At 51.2% G+C, this 23,809-nt stretch overlaps 7 protein-coding genes across 7 annotated transcripts; 2 read left to right on the top strand and 5 right to left on the bottom strand.

The window, feature by feature from the left end:
• Positions 1 to 7: 7 nt before the first annotated feature.
• GNI_033940 (hypothetical protein) lies at positions 8 to 4,750 on the top strand (the record flags this gene model as incomplete). Its single annotated transcript, XM_011130928.1, has 3 exons — positions 8 to 31; positions 144 to 4,097; positions 4,208 to 4,750. 3 exons carry the CDS (start codon positions 8 to 10, stop codon positions 4,748 to 4,750), a joined length of 4,521 nt encoding a protein of 1,506 aa, XP_011129230.1.
• Positions 4,751 to 4,958: 208 nt separating this feature from the next.
• Positions 4,959 to 5,701, bottom strand: GNI_033930 (proteasome subunit beta type; the record flags this gene model as incomplete). Its single annotated transcript, XM_011130927.1, has 2 exons — positions 4,959 to 5,007; positions 5,130 to 5,701. 2 exons carry the CDS (start codon positions 5,699 to 5,701, stop codon positions 4,959 to 4,961), a joined length of 621 nt encoding a protein of 206 aa, XP_011129229.1.
• Positions 5,702 to 6,414: 713 nt separating this feature from the next.
• GNI_033920 (calcineurin B subunit) lies at positions 6,415 to 7,395 on the bottom strand (the record flags this gene model as incomplete). Its single annotated transcript, XM_011130926.1, has 4 exons — positions 6,415 to 6,774; positions 6,817 to 6,892; positions 6,992 to 7,084; positions 7,199 to 7,395. The coding sequence occupies 4 exons, from the start codon at positions 7,393 to 7,395 to the stop codon at positions 6,415 to 6,417; spliced, it is 726 nt and encodes a 241-aa protein (XP_011129228.1).
• A 98-nt stretch (positions 7,396 to 7,493) lies between these two features.
• On the bottom strand, positions 7,494 to 8,015 carry GNI_033910 (hypothetical protein; the record flags this gene model as incomplete). Its single annotated transcript, XM_011130925.1, has 1 exon — positions 7,494 to 8,015. One exon carries the CDS (start codon positions 8,013 to 8,015, stop codon positions 7,494 to 7,496), a length of 522 nt encoding a protein of 173 aa, XP_011129227.1.
• Positions 8,016 to 8,087: 72 nt separating this feature from the next.
• Positions 8,088 to 11,108, bottom strand: GNI_033900 (hypothetical protein; the record flags this gene model as incomplete). The annotated part of the gene is made up of 1 exon (XM_011130924.1): positions 8,088 to 11,108. The coding sequence occupies one exon, from the start codon at positions 11,106 to 11,108 to the stop codon at positions 8,088 to 8,090; it is 3,021 nt and encodes a 1,006-aa protein (XP_011129226.1).
• Positions 11,109 to 11,472: 364 nt separating this feature from the next.
• On the bottom strand, positions 11,473 to 14,949 carry GNI_033890 (adaptin amine-terminal region protein; the record flags this gene model as incomplete). The annotated part of the gene is made up of 2 exons (XM_011130923.1): positions 11,473 to 13,318; positions 13,451 to 14,949. 2 exons carry the CDS (start codon positions 14,947 to 14,949, stop codon positions 11,473 to 11,475), a joined length of 3,345 nt encoding a protein of 1,114 aa, XP_011129225.1.
• A 306-nt stretch (positions 14,950 to 15,255) lies between these two features.
• Positions 15,256 to 23,759, top strand: GNI_033880 (hypothetical protein; the record flags this gene model as incomplete). Its single annotated transcript, XM_011130922.1, has 4 exons — positions 15,256 to 16,193; positions 16,332 to 16,522; positions 16,620 to 16,920; positions 17,030 to 23,759. 4 exons carry the CDS (start codon positions 15,256 to 15,258, stop codon positions 23,757 to 23,759), a joined length of 8,160 nt encoding a protein of 2,719 aa, XP_011129224.1.
• Positions 23,760 to 23,809: the final 50 nt, after the last annotated feature.

Here is a 23,809-nt window from a genome sequence, read left to right as displayed (position 1 = left end):
TATAGAAATGGTAGAGTTGCGAAATCGATCGGTAGGTGGTCCTGTACCGTTGTACATGTTCGTGTTGATCGAAGACCGAGTCTTTATGCGTACTCCTCGCCGTACTGGGTGTTTCCGTTGCTGCAAACCTTCGTTCGTTTTAGTCATTGAAACGGGGTCGAGTTGAGGACCAGTGGCCAGGTGAGCTCTCGTCGCCTTCGGAGACCGAGGATGATGGTTCTTCGGTGGTTTCAGAAGCGATAGAGGTGTCGGAAGAGGAAGAGGCGCCACAGCCTCGGCGACGGAAACAGAGGAGCAATCCCCCCATGAGTGTCGGGATTTCGCCGTTGATGGCACTGTTGGAGCGGGAATGTTCTGAAGGGGAGCTTGGTGCTTTATCGGAGGGTGAGACGCTGAACTTGCTATTTGAATTGAGTGGTTATCCCCATGACCTGTATAGTGAGCAGGACTATAAGCAAGTTCAAAATGAAGACGAACGAATCGCTCTTGTGGATGGAGCCCTCGATCGCACAGGCCAGGAGGTCGGCGCGTTGTCTCCTCTGATGAGCGGGCTACTGTGCATCATGCGCACGAGTTTGCTGGAACGTAAGGCAAAGGCCTGTTATACAAAAGTCATGGACATTGTGCGAGATAGCTTACCTAACTATGTGCCGAGGTTCAAGGAACTTACCTCTGTTGTCCAAGCTAACGGAGTTGGTGGGAACACCGTGAGCACGGGAGCGGGTGATTCCTTATCTGCCGAAATCGGGGAGACTTTAATCACCGGACCCGCGAGATTGATGGACCTGGTTCTTAGACTAGATAAACCTCTGTCAGACATGCTATTGGTAACCAAGAATACGATCTTGGTTAAGGAACATAAAATGCTGGTTAGTAATCTACCACTACTTGTGGCTAAACAACTTCGAGGAGACTATGTTGGTCTAAGACAGGCGGAAACCTTTGTAAACTTCGTTAGCAGCTGGCTTGTATTGTTCTCTACAAGCAATATTCGCATTCTTAGAACCACCGGTGTCTTCATTATAGCCCTTGTAGTAGATGAGCTTCTCGCTCGAGTTGTAGAGACATTAGAATCCATTCCGGAAACCGCTGGAATTCAATCAAACGCCGATCAACCATATACCAACAGTCAAACTGAGGTCCATGTCGCCCTACTCGCTGGAGCTGAAGTGCTGCTCCAGTCTTTAAAGGATTTTCTCCTAACAACCGTCAAGGACCGAGTTAATGACGTATATCCTGTCGTCGCTGTCCTTTCACTTCTCACGATGAAAAAGTGTGTTACTACGTTTGATGCCAACATGGAACTTTATTCTACGCTCATTCAAATGGCTCACATTGGACTCAGACATCCTTCCGCACTCGTTAGACTTACGGCATTGGATGTCGCAAATGATGTCCTCAAACATTTACTTTCTCGACGGAAAGTGTATATCAAACCTCACTTAGCCACGGCAAGCGTATCTACGAAGTCTAGCTCAGCCGGGAGAAAAAGTGGACGTCAGGTATCATTGGCCGAAGATTACTCAAATGTGGTTGATTATGTGGGATATACCACCGATGATGTTCAGAGGTATATTAGCGTTATTATTACCTCGCTATTAAGCCTAGGTATCAAGCATGCGCGTGATTGTAGTTTATTAGTTAGTTTTAGCGCGCTTGAATTCTTAGAAACGTGTGTGCGCGCATCTGGAGAAACGTGTGTGCGCGCGTCTAAAAACGAGATATTATATGAAATGAAAGATCCACAAGTAACAGGAATAGCAGCATTGCTTTTCGCTGATAACCATTTACCTGTATTACCGGTAGTGGCTCAATTAGTGGATGGCTTAGTGTTCGCTAGCAGTATCGTCCATACTGCTGAACAGAATTCTGAAGTAATATATTCTACTCTGGTTCAGTTTCTAACAGATTATGCAGATGACCCGGAATGGATCCCATATCATAGCAATGTTCTAAAGGCTTTTCTGCCCTTATCTCCCTATTGTCGAGATCTTGAAAGTTTATGGAATTTTCTTCGAAGTGTATATCGGCCAACTGCTTTGGATATAACTGAGCAACGAGAATGGCTAAATGATGTGAAGGCGTGTCGCAGTCTTTTATTTATCACTCATTGCATGTGGAAGAATATATGGACATATGTTCTTAATCAAAAATATAGTGCAGCAGCTAGTCAACAGAATGCCAGTCGGCGGGAACGACACTGGAAGGGGCCAATTGTCCCGTGTATCTTTGGGAGCATAAGCGAGGATCTTATGATTGATGAGATGCCGGCATTGGCTACGGTGGTAGAGAACCACAGCCGCCATATTGGATTGGATCCTAACAATCCGATGGATTTGAAACTTATAGATTTCTTGGAGCGGTCTGTCCAAGATTTTCCGAATATTCTTTCTAGGGCTCGTGCTGATAGAGAGCAGACAATTCTAGCCTTGAGTCTGCTTTATGAGTTTATAGGAGCCATGAGATGCTCTGAAGAGTCCATGTCAATTACGAGCATTCAGTTTGAGCCCATAGTCAGAGAGCTCGTCGGTCGATTGGATGCTGTGAGTGAGCCTAGCATCAAACACTCCATTCTTGCTTGCCTTAAAGCAATGAATGAACTGTCCGGTTCTATATTATCTAAGTCTAGTCGCGTCTCATCTACTGCGGCGGTCTATGATGGAATTTTGGATGATAGATTTGGCAAGTTGATAAAGGAGACTCAAGGTATCATAAAGGAGTTAGGTAACAGTAAAAATGCACCAGTGAATCAGAGTCCTATCAGCCGGAGTACGGGAGTTCAAGATGAGTATAATTGGTCTCATGCGAGTCTTAGTCTCCTGGATACATTGCGACAAAGTTTTGTGAATCTGCGGGTGTTTATGTACAACGACACCAAGGACCGAATGAATGATAACTTGGACATACTGGATGAGATCCTGAATATGTTGGAATCTGTAAGTTCGTCTAAAACAGGGTTACCGTGGGATCATCAGGTCTATGTCAATGGACTAGACGTTGTTTGGCTGTCTCAAGCTAAGTTGCTGCAGAGGATCACCCGACAGCATGAGGTCAACGTTTCTCCGTACATAGAACAGTACGACCTATCGGTGGCTGGTACGCCTTTCTCAAGTGCACACACGATTAGTGGAGGCCTTTCCCTAGCTACCGGCCCGAACGGAATTATTCATATCACAAACACGAAGACACAAAAGAATACACAATCGAACACGCAAACGATTGCGCAACATGACGGTGGCAATGACCAGGTCGGGGGTAACGGGGTCTCTGGCATGATGGGTGGGAGTGTTATGCCGTTTGGTGAGTTTAATCAATGCCGATTGAGTGCTGAGAAAATATTGCGACCATTGTTACCCAAGCTTGGTACCCTGAAGGAAGATCTGGAGATTTACAAGGAGCTGAGTCTACAGCTGTCTTGCTATTTGGCTCAATATTCGGAGAAGTGTCGGAAATTCGTTCTAGGAGCCCGAAACTCAGAAACGCAAACAGCTAGCTGCGTTGGTGCCTTGATTGCGGCCTTTCAATGTTGCCGTCTACTGGTCGCTAATTCCCTCTTCCAAGCAGCCACTGGACTCTGGTCAAAGTTGCGAGTATCGATGAATAAGTTGAGAAATGGACGGTATCTATTAGGCACTCTGGCCCCCACACATGAGTTCGGGACTGCCGCTGAAGATGTCACAGCGCTAGCAGAAGAAATCGAGACTCTACGAGGCACTATCAGTCGGCTAGCTTTAGCATGCCACGTGCCACCGAAAAGCGAAATAACGCTGGAAATCGCCTACTTCATCGACAGTCTGAAACAGATTTATGCAAGGAAACGCCGAGAGCTGGAAGCCGCCTTCGATGGACAACTCGCGTACGGATTCCTGGACCAATTCATGGGCAGCCACAATAACCAAGCCCTCACAGGTCCCGTCGAAGTCTGGGACGTGTACAAGAACTTGCTTACGGCCGGCCAGGTGGAAAAATACTGCGCCTCTCTCGAACTGGAACAGATTGCGTTCAATGCTCAAGTTCAAATAACCGCTGCCATCTCTCAAATACCCGACCGCCACCTCTGGCGAGAAAGCAGCGTCGGTCCAGTCATATTATCATACGTAAGCTGCTCCCCGATGCGTGCTTCCCCTCGATGCTTCTCCCCGATGCATTTTTCCCCCTTCGTTCATCACTCCGTTCGTGGTTTTTTGACACTCTCTTTTTCCCTCAGTTCCGAAGTAGGTCTGGCCTATTACGCGTGTTGGCGGACCGTTTTATGAAGCGATGCATGGAGTACGACAGCGTGGCTGCTGGGCACGTGGAGGATATAACCGACCGCCCGTTGTTGATGTCGCTGATATTAAGTACATTGCAGACCTTGATCCGTCGCGCGCCAGATAACCTGGACGACGTAAAGGCCCTCGCAGGCGAAGTGGCTGCACACATCCCCAAGACGTACTGGAAAGGTCTGTCTGACCTGCTCTTTATGAACTTTGTCTGGATGGCAATTCAGAGAGCCCACGACGACCCGAAAGGCCAGCTCTTGAGCGTTCTGGTGGACGGACTTTTCCACGGCCGGTCGCTGAATAAGCGGTGGACCAAACATGTGGCCGCTAACCAGCTCCACTCCCTCAAGCTGCTTGAGAGAGAGTGGCAGGACTCTAACAAGGCGGAGGTCCACCCGTTGTTCTTCACTCACCTCGCACACTTCCTCCGCGTTTGTGTGCCCAACATGACTGAGAACATACTGGACGACTGGCCTCCAAGAACTTGAGTAGGCGTTGGAAGTACTGCGGACCCGTGGAAGTACTGCGGACCCGTGGAAGTACTGCGGACCCGTGGAGGTACTGCGGACCCGTGGAAGTACTGCGGACCCGTGGAAGTACTGCGGACCCGTTTGGCATGGTTACACAGAGATGCATGCCTAGTGGGAAACGCACGGATTAAGTAGGTGACTTTTGTTCATATATTCTTTCAAAAAGCTAGTCCATTCGAGACTCTATATGACGCGTGATTACACGGTCTTTGGTGCTACAATAAAAGGTGACGGATAGTGCTGTTGTGTGTGGTACTATTGTGGAGTGGGCACGCGCTGGAAGCTTGTGTTTTTGATGAGTGTGCGGGTGGTTGATTTGCAGGGTGTGGAGGCTTACACGACATGTACGACAGCGCCCCAGCCGGAGTAGCAGTCCCTTTCAACGCCGGCTAGAAGGCAGGTGGCCGCGCATTCTGCTAGTTCTTCGGGCTTGAGGTTCGGTCTCCAGTGCGCTTCACAGGCACCCATGATTTGCTCGGTGGCGGTTCCAACCACCCCGAAGTCCTCGATGTTCTCCAGACCGCCAATGAAGTCAAAAGACTCCGCGTATGGCTCGCCTGTTTCGGCGTCTACACCGGCCACAATGGGGCTGGCGAACCAGGGCGAAAATCGGCGTTGGTACAACTGGTTGCCAACGAAGCTTGCGACTGCTCGGGGCTTCATCTCCCTTTCTTCGCGCAAGTGGAACAAGTTCTTATGGAATCTTATGGTCTTGTAGAGTGTCTCAACGTCCGTAGCTAGGCCGCAACATGCAAGATAGGTATGTGGTGTTATTTCGAAACACTTTTCGTAGTTCATTTCAACCGTCTTCAACGAGTTGCTTCCAATCCTCTTGTCCGACGCCACACAAATACACCCGTCACCGAGCATCGCCAAAGCAGCTCCACCGTTATAGTCGTCTATACCCATGTTGGCAAATTTATTCTGTAAAACAATTAACTACCCACTGATCACCCCCTTTCATGTAGTTACTGTGCCGTCGTCAATCCAACGGCGTCGACCCGGTCGTCTCATCCACGACACGGCATCTTGAAGCCCGCAGACTCAATACCTGGCTACCCTTTCCCCCAGCCAAACTAGAATTACAGCAAACCCCCCTGGAATCCTAAACTAGACACCATAACCGGACACCCAATTACGGACATCCTGCCTTGCGCCGCGCCTGCTCGATTTCGGTCGCATTACATCACAAGCCTCGAGTAGCGCCAAACCTCTAACGCCCCACTGGAGGGATAAGCACCAATCCGCAGCGCATGCAGCATGACGCCACGCTAGACACATAAAACCCGGCCAATCGCATTCAGTTTAGCGCCGCAAGCGTGTTTGCAAACGTGTGCGCAAAGATTGTCGCGCACTCAATAAATCACCGCGCTGTCCATAAACAGAATGCTCGATTTTTGGTTATCTTTTCGACCTCAGCGGGGGTGCTCTAGACAGCCTGTAGTGCGGGGCTGCTCTGGATGACTCTGGATGTGGGTTGACCTGAAATATGGTTGGCCTTGTATATCTAGTGATCATAATAGAGTTCGGACGCACTCCAACGTAGTAAGTACGTCAATGGGAGCCAGCTCTGTAGAGCCGGTCGTGTACAGCAAGTTCGTGCCGCCTGACAGTCAGTGAGGCTATACGTCGATTTTTAACTTGTCCGGAATGTCCACGTGGGCAACGACATCCTGAAATTCGGCAAAGGAAATAAGCCCGTCTCCGTCACGGTCTGCCTGTAGCATTGTCCGGTCGACTAACTGTTGGAGTTGCTGGTCGGTTAGATTGTTCCCGACCATTGTCTTCATAACGGTAAAGAGCTCTCCATTGGAGATATATCCGTCTTTGGTGACGTCATAAATATCAAAAGCGAATTTCGTCTTTTGGTACTCATCAGTCCCGGTAGTGAGCTTTGCCAGACCGACCATGAATTCTGTAAAGGAAACCTTGCCATCACCGTTAGTATCAAATACCGAAATCACTCTCTTGACAAGCGGATTCTGCAGCGCATCTCATCACAGAAAAAAAGACAATCAACTTACGTCAGCTATCTCAGGAACATCAAAGAGCTCATGAGGATCTAACTCTCCATTATTATTCGTATCCAGAGCCTTGAATCTGAAACATAGAGCTTTATAACATGAAGGTCAAGGCACCAAGTTAACGGAACAGCCAGTTAAGGCATCAAACAAGTTAACGATGCATGCATGGTCTTACCTCCGATAAATTCGCCTGATGTCTTTTTCTGTAAACTTTGCTGATTGCAAGAGCGCCTTTTGCTCTGCTGGCGTGAGCTGTCCTTGTGCGTTACTACGAGACGTACGTTGTTACCTTTTAGACGGCTTACCCCATATAGTATTTTTATTGTTCCTCCTCTAGTCAAAAAAGAGGACTATGAAAGAGGGCTGTCTGTGGGGAATAAACATGCTCATGACATTGACCACTTGATCAACATCCTTGTTATTGGTCTGACTACTGTAGTTGGTAGACTTACTACAGTAGTCACTTAGACCAATGGCACTACCCAAGTGACCAGTCAAATACACATCTTCGTTCATGGCCGCATGATCCCAGGTATATTTGGCGCAAAGGCACATGGCGGCCAGGGATATATTGGTCATGATCTCTTCTTCTGTGGTCCCTTCTGGGGAAACGGTTAGTGTATGGACGTCAGGATGGAGACTGACTGTTCGGAAGCAGACTTGTCCGAAGGGCTGGTTCATTGGCGGAGTGCAGGCGGTAGAGCGAATGTCTTGGCCTGGAAAATGGCGACGTTGTCGAAGGCGGCTAGAGGGGTCTTGTTTATTTCAATGGGCTTTCCGGATTTCTTTGTGCTGCCGTCGGCTGACATCTGGCCGTAATAGTACTTGCCCTTATCCTTGACTACTGGCGTACCGGCCAGAGTATAGACATCGCTGAAGCTAATGTCGTTCAGAGACTTGACCCCCGCCAGAGTGGTTACACCGGGCACTTCCACTACCGCATCCAGAAGCATCGAGTACCTATCATTCGGGCTGCTCTGCAACTTATTGTACAAATCCTTGTGTGATTTCCACGCGTCATTACTAGGCAATATCACCACCACATGCCGACTCCCCAGACCCGACATCAACTGACTCACATCACCAACCAACGCCATCGTCTTGGACAAAGAACTCGGGTACTGGCCACCGATCCAACTCTCAATCGTCTGTCCGATAGCACCCCAGACGCACAAAGCCAACTTGAACCAGCTATTCATCCGAACAGTCAAGCAAAAACAAACACTGCACCCCTCGGCCGGGTGGTCATTTTAACGGTCTGGGTGGTCGTTTTACCGGTCTGGGGGGTGGTCGGCACTCCGGTCCAACGCAACTATTTCGATTGGTCCGTAAGGAGTGTGCTGGGTCACGTGAATGCGGCCGCTGGCACTCGCCGCCAAAACGTAGTAAAGGGTCATGGCGGCCTGCATCCGGGTCAGTCCCTTTGCCAGGTCCGAGTACCGTAAGCACGGCTTCCTCCTCAGTCGCTTCCGGACTCGTCGCGGCATTCGTCGCCACAATCGCACATCCACTTCCTCCCCCTCCTCGGGCTCTTCGTCCGAGCAACCCGAAGACACGTCCGTACTAGACAGCGCCTCCTCGTCCACAGGCACCTCCAGCAGCGCCGCGGATTCAGGCTTCGCCCCAGTAACATTGGGCATCAGACCGTCCAGGGTATCTTCGTCTTGCAGCACTGACGCGGATCTCCCCTCCTCAGTCTCCACCACCGGCGCGGATCGGGTCTCCTCAGTCTCAACCACCGGCGCGGGTCTGGTCTCCTCAGTCTCCACCACTGACTCAGCCCCTACCACCGGTTCGATCTCCACTACAACTTCGGCCTCATCCTGCTCGGTCATGGTTACGTCAGGGGGCAAGCCGACACAGGCATTGCCCTCCTCTTCAAGAGTCCCTTCACCATGAATAACATCGCCCTGAGCCGAATCCCTGGACTCGTCCTCCCCTCCTCCAAGACGGGTAACAGCGCTTCCCTCCTCGGACCGGACTTCGGATCCAGCGGTAGGGGGGTCCCACACTCCGGGAGGCGTGTCCCAGACTCCGGGAGATGTCTGTAGACTGTTGAATCGGCGTCGCTTTGACTCGGGCAACGCTTCCTCCGTCGCCTTCGCCATCCCTTCCTGCATTCCCTCCTCAGTTGCCTCGTGCACAGCCTTTTCAACCGACTTGCCGAAGTGCCCCACTCTGTTCCCCGCCCCGTCTAAGTTCCACGCGTTCCGTTGATGTCCCTTGATGAAGTCGTACAACGTGCAAACTCCCGGAACCCCCATCACGGCGTGCCAGTTGGCGGATACGACCATTCTCAGTCGTGGCTGCACGGGTCCTTTGTTCCAAATTGAAAAAGGGATGCCCTCATCGTCTCCTGCCATAGACTTAAGACTATGCACATCCAGAGGACACCTCCGGATTGTCTCATCCTCGCTCCAAAGCACCACGTCGATAGCAGCGTCAGGCGCCACGTGTCGTGGCTTCTTCTTCCTGGTCGTCGTTCCCAGTCTCCGGCGACTCCGACTCACACTGGCCGGGTGCGGTACGTCACTGTCCTTGTCGCTATCCACAGCGACTGCCACATCGTCGTGTCCTACAACCTTCGGTCGTCGTCGGTCCCGCAACCGCTCGTACATTGTGAGTCGCACTGGCTCCGATGCCTCTTCCAGAAAACGCTGGTTCTCATCCAACTCATCCAATTCCAACTCTCTCACCGTCGACTGAGGGCCACCTCCACAGTCACCTACCGAGTCCGCCGACGCGCCAATCGCTCTCAACCCACTACCCGCAGTCGTCGGATTCGTCAACTCATCCACCAAGCGCGGGCTCGAAACAAACTCGCGGTCCTTTCCTATCGGTGTACGGATCTGCCCCATCGATTCCTTTCGGCCCGCCTGTCCTGACTCTGTGGGTCCTGACTCTGACGGTTCTGGGTCCGTGTGGTCGGGTACTACAGCATCCACGGCATTCTCACCCCCAGCGACCACGTTCTGGACCGCATTCTGGGCCGCGTCCGCGATCACGTCCGGGATCACGTTCTGGCTCCCAGCATTCTTGTTCTGGTTGCCAGCAGTCTCGTTCTCTGCCGCTGGTAGGTTGTCGGTCTCGGGAGGAGGTGCAGGGAGGGTGAGTGGTGTTAAGATTTCGACAATGGGTATTCCGGAGTCCTGTCCTGGTACCCCCTGTGTGGCATTTTTGATCCGGTTAACTTCTGCAACAATATCTTGAATGGAGACAGGTCCCCGACTTGGGTCGCCGAGACCGGGCATGTTCCCGGGAGTCAGCATTCCGGGCGACAGAATACCCGGAGACAGTAGTTCTAGAGACGAGGCCGGAAACAAATCTGGAGATGGTGTACCTCGTCCTAACACCGTTCCATTTGGAGACGGTACGGGAAGGACGTGGGGCGAGCCAACCGGGGACTCCATGGGAGTGGCGAACGGGGTGCTTTTGGAGGTGGACTGCCCAGTATAGCTAGAGGAACTGCCTATAGTGTGGTTCGGACTAAGGGCTGCCTCGAAGGCCATGATGACGTCTTCGTCGTCGATCAAGACCACAGGGGCCGCAGGGTCGATTCCGAGAAGGCTCAGGACGTCAGTGGTGCTGAGACCCGCCATGATGGCCTGGATGGACTGTTGGATGTTGGCCGCACTGAACACCTGGGCACCTGACATCTCGGCACCTAACAGTCGTGCGTTCGAATCTCCCCCCTGCTCGGTATCCACTCCGGCATCCATACCGGCAACGTGTCTCGGCACTCGGTGGTGGCGGGACCTCATTCGGATTGATGCGGACTGCGCCCCCGCCAACCGTTTGGCTGTCTTGATCACGGCCGAGGTGATGGTCGTCGGCACCACCAGCCCGGCCCCGTGACTCCGATGCGACCTACTCCTAGCCCTGGCGGCGGGCGGTCCCTCTTCGTCGTCCCCATGCGACCGAATTTTCTCTTTGAGCGACTCCACGTCGTCGATGAAGCCGGCCACCTGCTTCTTGATTGCGCGTGTGAGTGTTGCAATTACTACCGCACTTTCACGCATCGTCACGCTCTCCGGATGCTCACGAATTCGAATGTGGAATTGACGCAACTCGTCCCGGATATCCACCGACCCCAGGGCCTGGACTTTGTGAACCAACTCGTTCAACCATGCAATGAAAGACCCCGCCGTCGTCACCTCCCGACTCGTCCTCCGACCGTCCAACACCTCCTGCATCAACTCGTCCTCTTCAGGCACCGCAACACCACGACCTACACTGCGACCAGCCACAGAACTGGAAGACCCTTGACGCACTCCCTTACCAGGACGCTTCATTCGTTTAAGGTGCAAAAAATAGCCACCCTAATCCAGACCTCCGCCCTTGATTCTTCATCCAACCTTACGTCACCCACTCCTATATATAAACCGGTGCCTTGGGTCTATACCGGTGCCTTGGGTCTATACCGGTGCCTTGGGTCTATACCGGTGCCTTGGGTCTCAACCTGCCTCAGGTCTCGACCTGCGCTTGACCCGCACTTCACCTGCGCTTGACCCGCGCTTCAGACCTAGATCTCGCCCTCTATGCTTTAGGTCTCAATCTCCAGGCGACCATCGTTACATTGAACCTCGAGTCTTGTCCCAGGTCCCGCCCGGTACGACGACTTGCAGGCGATCCCTTAGACTTGGAGGTGGTGATGACTTAGACAATGCCAGCAAATAATTTACCGGCCTCCTCCAGCTTGGTGGTGTCGACTGGCGCTCTTTCTACTTTGGTCTTGCGGTCCATTCGTGGTGGTTGCGGGACTTTTGTGTGCTCCCTTTTCCTTGCGAAGTTAAAGCCGATGTCCGGTTCGTTCGATCCGTCGCCATTTTGGTTCTGAGCGAGAGTATCCCCGGAGGGTCTGTAGGTGGTCGGAGTGCCTTGGTTTATCACTGCGATGGGTCCCATGTGTTCGTTGGCTCCCGTGCGTTCGTTGGCTCTTTCGTTCACCGTTTCAGTCGTTCGTTGGCTGCGTTCCTCTGGACCCGCCCTTTCGCTTGTGTGTTTCTCGATGGCTTTGAGGCCGTTGATGGTCCATCGGGAGCCGACGGAGCGTACGGCAAAGTCCGCTGCACACTGTTGGGCGGACTGTTGGTTGCGGCGAGCGGCAGAAGCTGCGACGGAGTTGTCTTCGTAGGGGCTATAATGGAGCGTGTTTTCTTCCGCGCTAGTCGGTCCTTGTCTTTGCGTCGCGTAGGCATGGACCAGGTCCTTCATAGCACTCGTCTCCTCCACACCCAGAGTCTTGATGCAGTTCTCAATCGCCTCCATCGTCGTGTAACGTGTCACATCCTCCGTGTAACCGAACACCGGATACAAATTCGCCGCCTTCACTCCCGATCGCGCAGGCAGCCCAGACCCCGACGGCGTAGGACCGGACGTAACCAGAAACTCCTGCACCACGTTGTCCACGTCGACACTCCACGCGTTCGCTTGCAGCCGCGATACCAACGGCGCTACGTTACCCCACCATGCCTCCACCGGTCGCTCCAGCAACGCTACCAATTGAACCAAGCTCTGCACCACGCTCACTCTTTGGTGACTCTTCACTAGCTCTCGATAACAATTCCATAACTTATTCACAATCCGCTCCAACAGTCCTCGCCTACCCCGCACCACCCGGGCACACTTACTCTTTTCCCCTAAACGATTATCCCCCACAGGACTCTTATCTTGCAGATGGTTCTTCTCTCTTACAGGGTTCTCCCCGAGATGATTCTCCCCGAGATGGTTCTCACCGAGATGGTTCTCACCGAGATGGTTCTCACCGGAGCCGTTCTGACTCGGTGCAAACTCGCCAGCCACCCCGGGTGCGGTGCGACCAAGCAGCAACACGTCCACGTCGTCCCCGGAGCAGGGCTTAGCCTCTGCACCCACTGAGGGCTGTTCGATCACGCACGGCTGCCCGGCCATAAGCGGTACGTCGAAGTCCACCTGACGCGGCGCAGGACTAGCGGGACCGGATCCAGGACTCTCGTCTAAATCAGCCAGGACGTTCACCCGTGGCCGCGTAGCCTTCTGCGTCAGCGCCTCGGAGGGCGGGAAGGCAGGTGTGTGCTCCAGCGTCGTGGGAGCCAACGTCGTAGGAGCCGGCGGCGTGGGAGCCAGCGCCGTCCGTACGTCCCATTCTTCTTGTTCCTCAGCGCCGGGAATGGAGATGGGGAACTGGTCGTCGATCGTGTAGGCGCACGTGCACAGGGCCCAGACGCACGCCACCAGCACCTGGCCGTGCTGCCCCTCCACCGTGTCCAGAACTTCCAGCATACACTCCACACACTGCTTCCGGAAGGCGTCATCCACAGCCGAGTCCTGGTCGTCGTTCGCCGGCCCCTCGCCCACTACCGAGACGAACTGCGCACCGCACGACTCGTCGAAGTACCGCGGGTGGCACTTCATCAACCGACACATCGTCAAGATATAGTCGTCCGGCGTCGGAGCGAACCGGTCGATCAACTCGTAACACTTGCGCACCATTTCCTTCCGCAACGACGACTGGTAGTACTTCCTACAGCAAATCAAATTACCCACGGTGTGTGTGTAGCGCGGGGTGTGTAGCGCGGGGTGTGTTAACCCACGTGTGTGTTGCCTACACAGGATGCAGTGGTGGTGAAGGCGTTGGGAGTGGTTGGGTACGTACTCGGCGCTAGCAATGAGTTTGTCGACGACGGCCAAGACGTTGGTGGAGGTCGTGCTTTGGGCCAGAAGTTGAAGTGTCTTGGTGCGTATGGTCTCGTCTAAATCTTCGAGGGAGTCGATGATGGTGAGTTGGTGACCTTGGATGAATGCAGGGTCGATCTCTACAAGTTTGGTCAGTCCGTTGAGTCCGGCGAGCCGTAGATTTCGGTTGTTACTTTCAACAAAGGTACCGATGGCTTGGGCAGCAAGACGGCAGAGATTAGCATGGGGGTAGATTGAGGCGATGGTCAAGATGCATTCGTATTGGACGGCAAAGCTGATATTGTTTTGCGGCTCGGTCAAACACTGCCGCAAGACATCGTAACATTCCTGACTAAGCACCGGATTTTTTTTAACCAAGGCGACCAGCAAGCGCATGATTCGGATCTGCAACCACGGTGCGGGTATGCGGTGATACTCCGCTTGGTCGGACATCCTGCCGTGGATTACATTCTTCAATGTCGCCACCAGTTGAGGCACCAACGCCTTGCTGTGACTAAAATACCGCCGCGCCAACTGCATCTTGGTCCCAGGACCCGCACTACCCATAGCCACATTGCCAACCATGTTGCTGGTTATTGTGGTATTGCTTCCAACAGCACAACTTACTACATCGACTCCAGTGACGGTCGGGTTTGATTCAGCCGGGTTGTGTACAGGTGTATTTTGTGCAGACATAACGTTCGTCAAAGCGCACACTTGCGTCCCAGCTGGTTGCGTCCCAGCCGCTGGCGTCCCAGCCGCTTGCGTCCCAGCCACTAGTTGTATAGAAGAGTCTTGTAGACAAGTGTATAGTTGATTAAGGAAGTTGACAAGACACAGGATGACCGTGGGTTCATTGGACTGGAGAGTTGACCGCACGTAGTCGGGGAGAGAAATTGCATTGACGACTTCTTCCGTTGAATACAAAGGGTGCTTTTGTAATATATGCGTGAGCGCACATAGTGCTTTTTTCCGGATGATATCTCGTGGGTGTTCGATAAGCTTGATTACACTCGGGAGCAAGACTGGAACGGCTTCTGCATGTACTTTGTTAGCGATTATATTTAACGCGGCACATGTCTCGTAGTGATTAGAAGTTTGTAGGTCTTTCTGGATGGTGTTAACAGATAGCAACAACAACTCGGAAGATTCAGGTATGGCCTGACTTGCCATTAAATAACCGGTCCGCTTACACCACAGGTCTTTGTCGCTGGAGAGCGACAGACCCTGGATGACGCAGAACTCGATATCGTGACCTAGCATGAAGCAATATAGAGCGCGAATCACTAGTTCTTTCAACCGCACATTCGTTAATCCAGTAGACTCTCGAAATCGCACCATCAACCGACCAAGCTCGATGTCTAGAAGCAAGTCCTCATCTTGCTTACTCCGCGTCTCTCCAATGGCCTTTATCAAATCGTAAAACTCTTTGGACACTGAAGGACCACTACTGCGCAAAAACATTTCATCCCAACGCATTATAATACCCCAGCCATATACCCAAGGACATGCATGGCCTTATGAGACTGGCCAAAAGGTCTGGGTAAAGGGTCTGGGGACAGGGTCTGGGGACAGGGAGGATCTTAACAGAAGGCGTCAAACCCCGAACCACTTCTGGCGACATTCTGGCAAACGTTTGGTGCAATTGGGAACCGAACCTGGGAAGGTGCGGAACGAACCTGGGAAGGTGCGGAACGAACCGACTGAGTGGGGAGGGTGCGGGTGGGGTTACGTCCTGGGCTCACTAGCGAGGAGTAATGTACGAAAGCATAAGTGCAATATAAAATGGAGGCAGTGCGAAAGCTTCTGGGACGGGGATCGGATGAGGAGGTGTGTCAATATATTCGGAACCATTGGCGACCTCCGTCGTTTAGCACTAGACTAGATCACTCTCGGGCATTCTGTTCAGCTATTCGAGAATTCGCCGCCAATGAAGCAGCACTGGACACATTACTGGGGCTAATTGTGGAAGAAGTGAGGGTGTCCATCGGAGCCGATGTTTCTGCCTTCGATGAAGCCACAGCCCAACCAGCGTCAACAAAGGGAGATGCGATGCGTACCGGAGAAATTTCGAGTCAAGGGGATGTCGATCAACTTGTTCCCCTACCCCCGGCCATGTATGAAAGTCTGCTGGAGCTTTACAGGATTCAGTCCAACCCTTGGCGACGTTGCTCCGTTATATTGGAAATTGTGTGCCTAAGCCTAACTAGACATTTAGAACTCATTGAGTATCAAGAAAGCTGCCTTCGGGGAGGCCGCCTTCAAGAAAACTGCCTTCAAGGGGGCAATCGACTTGATAGTGAGGATGAGGGCAGTGATCAAGAGCCCAGTTCCCAACGGCAGGGCCCTGGAAGAGACGATGGCATGGCCCTAGAAGTCTCGGGCACGCCGCCTGAGAGCCTGCACGATGGCGCATCCGCGAAGCGTTCTCTTAACTTAATTAGCAAGGACACACTTGAATATTTTCATGTCATAGGTTTGAGCTCACTCAAGAAGACCATTAGCCAAATGTCGTATAGAGGATGGTTACTGGAGATCACAGTATTGACCTGGAAGATTTTGTATGTTATGACTTCCGACGAGCGGGTCGGTGCTGCCAATCGTCGAACCATTAAAGCTGTTCTCAACAATAATCTGGATAATCTGCTCAAAGACTATTCCCAGCAAGGTGGAACGACCGTGAGCCAGCTCTACACATGTTTGAGCCACTGCATACAACTCTAGTAAGCCAGCACACTTGGGTACTTGATTCTAGCACACTTGGGTACTTGATTCTAGCACACTTTGGTACTTGATTCTAGCACACTTGGTTACTTGATTCTAGCACACAGAAGTGTGTTAGACAGAATTCTTTTATCTAGTGACCCTGAGACTCGTTTGGAACTGGTGGAAAAAGCTTATAAGCTTGCGTCGATTATTCTTTCGCCAGAATGGGACTCGAAATTCGGTCGAAAGCTACATAAAAAAACGATCTGCGACTTCCTAGGGAATCATGTTGATTCCATTCTAGATCTCCTATTGAGAGATCCGGATTCTATACCAACTTTAATATGTAATACCACACCTAGATCTTCATTATATTATAGCACCTCGATTTACATCTTTCCGTCCTTGTCATTTACGGCCGTCATATAATAATTTGCATGTAGTGAATTGCTTGATGACTTTAAGCAGTCAACCTGAGATTACTCCAAGTTACTGTTCATCTGTCTCCTCTTCGTACAAGCTGCTCAGAACTATTTTCGGACATGAGCGATATTTGCGCGGTAATCAAAATGAAGGTATAGTCAGCCATCTGCTAGAGATAGTAAAGGTTCATAATCTCAGTGAAGAAGAACTCTCATTGGATAAAACATTCAGAGCATTAAAGCTACTCCTTCTTCTAAGGCCATGCATTGATGAAAATAGTTTATCAGATCTCTTTCACGTTCTAGAATATCAGCTACAAGAGTATGTTCCTGCCACCCCCCGCCCCTACCCCTCCCCCCCCCCCCTTACCCTCCTCCCCCTCTCCGCCCTGTCCCATTGCACTTATTCTTTCACACGTGTGTGCTTTCAGTTATGAAGAAAAAATCAAGTCTGGTCAGATCAGCAAGTCATGGTTGTTATTCCGGTTTGTTGATGTTTACTTTAATTACTTGATAGAGTACGATGATAGATTGACAAGTCGGTTGTTATATCGTTTGGTTTTATTACTTCTACAAATGGAGCAGGCAACAGGTTTAACATCATTATTATTGAAGAGAATATATCGAGGCTATTATGAAAAAGAATTGGATGCTATTGATGACGTGATTATGGCTGTGTTATTGCTATATAAGAACCCTTATTATACGTTATCTTCATTTACTACAAAGGGTGAAACTGGAGTGGTTATGGAGTGGAAGAATTCCATCACACAATGGCAATATCTTCCGATTATTGAATCTGTCAATTGGAAAGAAACTATTGTACGAACAGGAAGAAGCAGGAAGTACGAGCAGGAAGTACGAACAGGTAAGCAGGAAGATTTCGGATGTTGGTTGCTGGATAAATTTGGTCATTGTATTGTCAACGGTTATAGATTGCTTGGATCAAATGCAGACTATACTGATGTTTTTTCATACGACCCAAGTTCGACTACGATTACTCAGCTAACCCAACAGACGGTTCAACAAACAGTAATAACCGGTTCTCAATTTTACGCTACAGGCTCGTTATATCCGGTGAGTCAGCAGACCCTTGGAAGGGGAGTGGCAGAGTCCTTGGCGCTATCTCAAACCCAAGCATCAATGGACAGTCATCATAGGATAATTCAAATGACTGATTATACCTCTAGGGGTTTGGAGATCTTTGGTTATGATATCATTGAGTCAATCAATAAAATCGATTTTGATGAAGCGTCATGTAATTGTGGGTATATCTACCCACTTTGGTTTCGGATCCTCCAAGATCTAAAAATGGAATTGAATTGTTATCATTTAGTGCCACTACCTTCTCAACTTTATACCTGTGTTATTCAAACTTGTGCCGATGCTTTACAGGGGTCAACAAAACGCCGGGTATGTGATGTTTGGCGACAGTGTATGCTCCTATTCAACAATCTGGTCAGGACAATAATGTATAGTATACCTCTACCCTTGATGATACAGGAAGGCTTGAGTGAGTACAAGCTGGGCATCTACGATGAGGCTGAGACTTTATCCGTCACGGTCGCTAATAGGACCTCCAAAGAGACAGACGCCAATAATGCCAGTGTTCCTCAAGATGACGCCGGTGGTAACCAACCGGTCGACTCTCAGGTTGGCAACATTGTAGCTGAGGAGATTGGCCGCGAGGAACAGAGATTGCTTTTATTACATCTTGCCTACAACGATAAACTACCTATAGGCCATGTTCGGATTCAGAAAGGCTTGAATATTGAGGAGTTTGTTATTGCTTTGAAACATCGACTTATCTACATTGATACATTCTCCGACTACAAATCGGTAGCAAAAAAAATCGTGTCCTACTGCCATGCCAACGGCATCCAGCTCCTACCGCAAGTGACTAATAACTTAAAAATTCTATCATACTTTAGCACTGACCATACAAGCCGAGCCGTAACTGGAACTTGTGATGCCGTTCAGCTACAGACCTTGCAGGTCCAACTGTCGCAAGCCACGGAAGATTCTACGGGTCAAGTCATGAATGACCGACGTCTGTTCCAACTCATGTTCCATTCCAATGAAGAAGACATTAGCAATATAAAGGCAGGGCCTAATCTTACTCCTTTGCAAATAATTGAATATTTACTCACTGACCAAAGCTTGATTCTCGGACAGACAACCATTGAAGCCCTCACAGAGAAAATCCTAAGAGACTTGTCACTCAATCCGGAGAGAGAAAGCGCTGCAAAGTCGTCAGGCGGGCAATCTCCAAGCGTCGGACAATTCCCACCCTCTGGTGGGCCATCCTCTGGTGGGCCATCCTCTGGTGGGCCATTAGAAGGTGACTGGAAGGGGAAGAGCGAGTCGTACAGGAGGAAGAATCATCCGGCTGTTCTGGCGCACACACTGTTGTCGCTCTTGAAATTAATTGATGTCAACAACTGCTCTCCTAATGCGAATTTGAGAAATGCCATCAGCAAATTGATCAAAGACTCCCAGTCACCCTCCGACGGAGCAAAGGGACGAGGCTATCATGTTTACGGGCTCCCCTTATTAATCGGAATGATTCAACTCAGATCAATAAAGAAGAAAGCGCCGCTGTTCTCTACCGGAGCGGTCTGCTACCGAGCCAGCTACCTAAGGCAATGGATTGACCTGGCGACCGCTCATGATTACCTATCATATAATATCATTGCTTGCCAAGATCTTGCCTGTCAAGACCTTACCTGTCAAGATCTTACCCATCGAGGACATGCTGCAAATACCGAGTCGGCAGAGTCTAGTAGTCCTTTAGGTTCAAACCGACTGGCTCCGAGCGAGTTGACAGGAGCACAGTACTCGGCCCTTGGATCGCGGTGTTCATTGTCGTCACGTAAAAATGTGGTGGTGTTCCATACTCCCTGTCTCCATGGCCTGAATGAGGTGCAGCAACTGACAGAGTTGTGCCCCCTAGTCGCCTTGAACTATTTGCTTTCTTTCAACTCTGGAACGGACTTCGTATTTTGGAATGACGTCTCGCTCACTGGATGGTGGGCCTTAGTTTGCCGAGCAGTAGGCGCCAGTGGCATGCACGTCAAGGATGTGACGACCGATGCAGAGATGAAGATGTATGAGCCTGGCAGTGACCTTCGACGTCATGTTGGTCTCAGCAGCAGCTACGCTTATAAAGACGCTAATCAACCGCTATACGGCAGATGGGCTGGTGTACTTTGGAAGTATCTGGTTTCCCAAACCTTTACAAATGACCGATCGGCACATAACAGGGAAAAAAGACCAAAATGGCTGGAGTGGGATTGTGGATGCAGGTCATCCCTGTGCAAGCTTATGAACCGCACAGTGATTGGCATAGCCAACAAGGCACTGGTGTCCATTTTCGTGGATGTCGTGGGCGAAGAGAGGATCATAGAGCATTTTCAGCTGAAGACCACTGAGCTCATGAGTTTACTCCAAATGGACAAATTCAAGAGTCCAGCTTTCGTGCGACACGTAATCAAACAGGTTCTAGTTGGAAACCGTCAATCGTCCTCTGGCGTCAGACAGTCGTTGCTTGGCTGGATAATTGAACGGCCGGAGTATGGATACTTGCTGAAAGAGGTAGATGAAGACAGGCGTACGTCTACGGCTCAGGGTCCGAGCCAGGGCGCTACGGGCTTATCTGCGTCGGTGGGCTGGTCGCGAGTGATTCAGATGATTTTGAAGGCGTCCCAAAGGGACTCCGCAACCATCATCGGAATTCATTGTGAGGAGCTTGCCAACCTCACTTACCATCGGTCCGACAAAGGGGCTCAACTTGGGCTACATCATGACTTGACTCTTTTCCGCTTTGTTATTAATCATATACTGGCGATTCTCGACCGAGGCCCCCTCGATGAAGGAGTCGTGGGGGAACGAATTTCTGCCCAAGACAGCCAGAGGATTGTCGACCGCTTGCTGAAGTATGGATGCCTCCTGCGAGGACACCATTATACTTCCGACGTACAGGGATATTTGCCTAGAACACAACATAGAGTCGTATTCCCCGATCTGTATAATTCTTGCGCCGTGAAGCTGCCCCAAATGATGGCTGCAGTCCTCGCTGGCGGAGACTCTGCCGGCATCCCCTCGATACTCTCTACTTTTATGTCGCTATCATCTTCGGCCCGCACTACAATCAATGTAGAATTATTGAAACATAGTGTATGGCGGGAAATTTGCGCAAACGTTGGAGGAAACATAGGAGATTTAATTATATTGCCTACTGCCCATCGATGTCTTGTTTCGCCTAATTATCTTGATGAGATCCAGGTTATTATAGCAAAGAACTTGCTTAGAGAAACATGGCGAGCGGCAGCACACGCGTGTGCTAATGTTTTAGAGAAATTACAATCCGGCTATCGGAAGTGCTTGGGAGGCAAAAATGAGCCAGAACAACTCATAAATCATGTATCGCATACTGCTACCCTTTACGGATTGATGGACATTGCAATCTGCCGTCTAGGAAAGGAAAATATAATTGCGACGCAGTTGGATCAGAATGGCAGCCCTACCCAGAACACATCGTCCCAAAAGCAAGGAGGGACTTCGTCCACCAGTGGTACCATTATTAAGGAGTTGGTCGCAACAATTGCCAAATTCTCTAGCGCTCTGGCCGTTTTCTCCGGCTCTTTGGGTGACGAGATAGACCTACCTTTATCAATCCAGGCGGTGCTCAAGAGACAGTCCAGTTCGGATCCGGTGGCTGCATCCGCGCGGTCTCTAGCTGTCATTCATCCTCCGAAACTGGTTTCTTTGGACGAGGCGGAATCCTTGCTTCGATTGGGAATTATCTGGTCACGGTTGCATGTTGGACTGTCCTCCTTACAAGCTCGTTTGATTTCAACTTTGACGAATGCCATATTAGTAACACAGGGAAAGCCTTGGAAGTTCATCAAAAAATGGGTTGCGCCTCATCTGGATGCTTTTATGCTCGCCACCATCGGGCCGGAATTGCTCTGGCGCATAAAGGGCGAACCAATTTACCCTCCTACAAAGCATGTGATCCTGGATCCCACTGTGGTAGGTCATGTATCCGACGGCATTTTGGAGCCGATGGTGACCCGGTCGGTGCATGTTTGGTGTCCGGGATTTTCTTTGGCGCCCACCCGATATTCCAAGCGGGAAGCATTATATGAGACGGCCGATGAGAATGAAGACAGCAACGCGACTGCCGAGCAGAGTATGACCATAGATGTGCGCGAGTACACTCAACTTAACGCAAGCCAAGGCAGGACAGAGCAACGAGGCCTCCGTACTAAAGGAAGCAGACGCCTTGCCAACAAGGAGTTGAGCATATCGGCAATGGTCAATCCAATTGGCCGTATCTTGCTAGGGAATGGCCGTGCGGTGAAGGGATATTTTTCTCATTTCAGCCATTGCATTTCCGCTATGATCAAAGCTTGTGGAGAAGCTGGCGAGGACATCGTAGATGACCTCTGTGACGTGTTTGCATCCGGTGCAAACGATGCGGGACCCGAGACATCAGGACGGATGGGAAAGGAAGGCTTGCAGGACGATTACACCTTGCGGATCGCCCAGTACATGACGGCTGAGCACCTGGATTTCAGTCGGCGAGCCTTAAACATCATTTGCTGGGTTTATGTCCAGCTGCATATCTCAGCCGACGCGAATCCGGACCCGGTTGAGTATGGAACCTTTCTTAACCTGAGCGCTAGTCTGAGAACGAAGATGCTGCTCGAAGGACTAGTTCTGTCCGGACGCATTGACCTTAGCAAACACCTGCGGTACGTAACCCTTTCCTTCCGGAACGCCAACAAAATGTCTTCCAAGCTGCGCTTTCTCATTGCGCAGATACCGGGCATGGAGTCGTACTATGACTACCGACAGAATGCCGCTAAACAGACCGACAGCGGCTCGGGGAAATTTGAGCTGGATGATCTGTTGAACCTATTGCAAGTAGTCGTGCGACTTGCGCCGAATCCGAGCGGAGTCACCCAAAGGAAGAATCTGAGGTACATCAAGGGACTGATTTTGAACACGTTCAAGACTGTGGACAGGATAGGAGAAGCCGAAATCAAGTTTAAACCTGTGGTCGACCTTTGTCTCGCTATGATCTCCAAGGGCAAGGCTGTGCCGTACCTGTTCTCAGCGGGCGTCCACGTCTTGTCCTACTTGCTCAGGGGAGTCCAACTCATTGAGAAGGACCAGTTTGGGACAAGACTTATTTTGAGCAAAAGCCCATTATATCTCCCTGAGTACGCGCCCCCACCGGCACCAAGTTGTGCGCCCCCCCCCCCCCCCGCTCTTCGCGTCGACTCATGCACAACTCTGGGCCCAGACAACGTGGCGAACCCTGAATTGCGCTGCGCACACACGTGTGCACACACATTCTATGCACAAGCACACACAGTCGCGGTGCGCACATACCCTCCCGGTTTCTTTAGTGGCGCGCTGAACCTGATGATTAGCAAACTGGATGAGAAGGGTGTGGGTACGAGTGAGGTGGAGAGCGTGGGTTTCGTGGTGGCCGCTTCATTGGCGCTGAATAGCCAGCGTGCGGTCGTGGTGTCGACGTTGCGTCAAAAGCTGGCGGCGCTGGAGGGCGCTGTGGGACGGAAGTGTGTGGTGTACCACGAGTTGCTTTCGCTGTTCCCGGCGTACTTCGGTGACGAGGAGGAGGAGCGTGACCAGGATTTGCGACTGCTCGTGGAGAGTAGCGGGGACGTGTTGCGACGGGCGACGATACTGGACGAGAGTGTTCGACTGAGCAAAGCCGCGGCCAACGTAGCAGTGCAGGAGGCGCTGCAAGTCGTCTACATGATCCTGAAGGTGGAGGCCGTTTACCTCGCTCCCAGTAAGCTGCGGCCCGCCGTGGCGGACACGGTTACTGTCTCGGACAGCGCGCCTCAGTGGGGATTGGCCTGGGGCATCCTGGATGCCGCCAGCTTGACGCCGGAGGCACTGGAGTCGCAAGCTGTCAACTCCGTCTTCACCTTGCTAGACCGCTACGTTTCGCTGCTCGACCTAGAACGGTTGCTAACCATCCCCGAAATCAACTTCCGCGCGTTCGGCCAACGTATCACCTTCAAACAACTTCTCATCCTCTGCTTCACACACCGACTCGCCGCTGGCTACCAAGACGCGCGTCTCCACGAACCGGCACTCAACCTCATCCTTAATCGCTAAGGACCGGGAGGGAGGCCGACCGACTCGTTGGCCGCCGACTGGCTGGACAT

The sequence above is a fragment of the Gregarina niphandrodes genome (assembly GCF_000223845.1).
Source record: "Gregarina niphandrodes unplaced genomic scaffold scaffold00004, whole genome shotgun sequence".
NCBI classification, from domain to species: domain Eukaryota; phylum Apicomplexa; class Conoidasida; order Eugregarinorida; family Gregarinidae; genus Gregarina; species Gregarina niphandrodes.
Note: the sequence above shows the minus strand (reverse complement) of the source record. Positions and strands in the feature narration are given on the sequence as shown.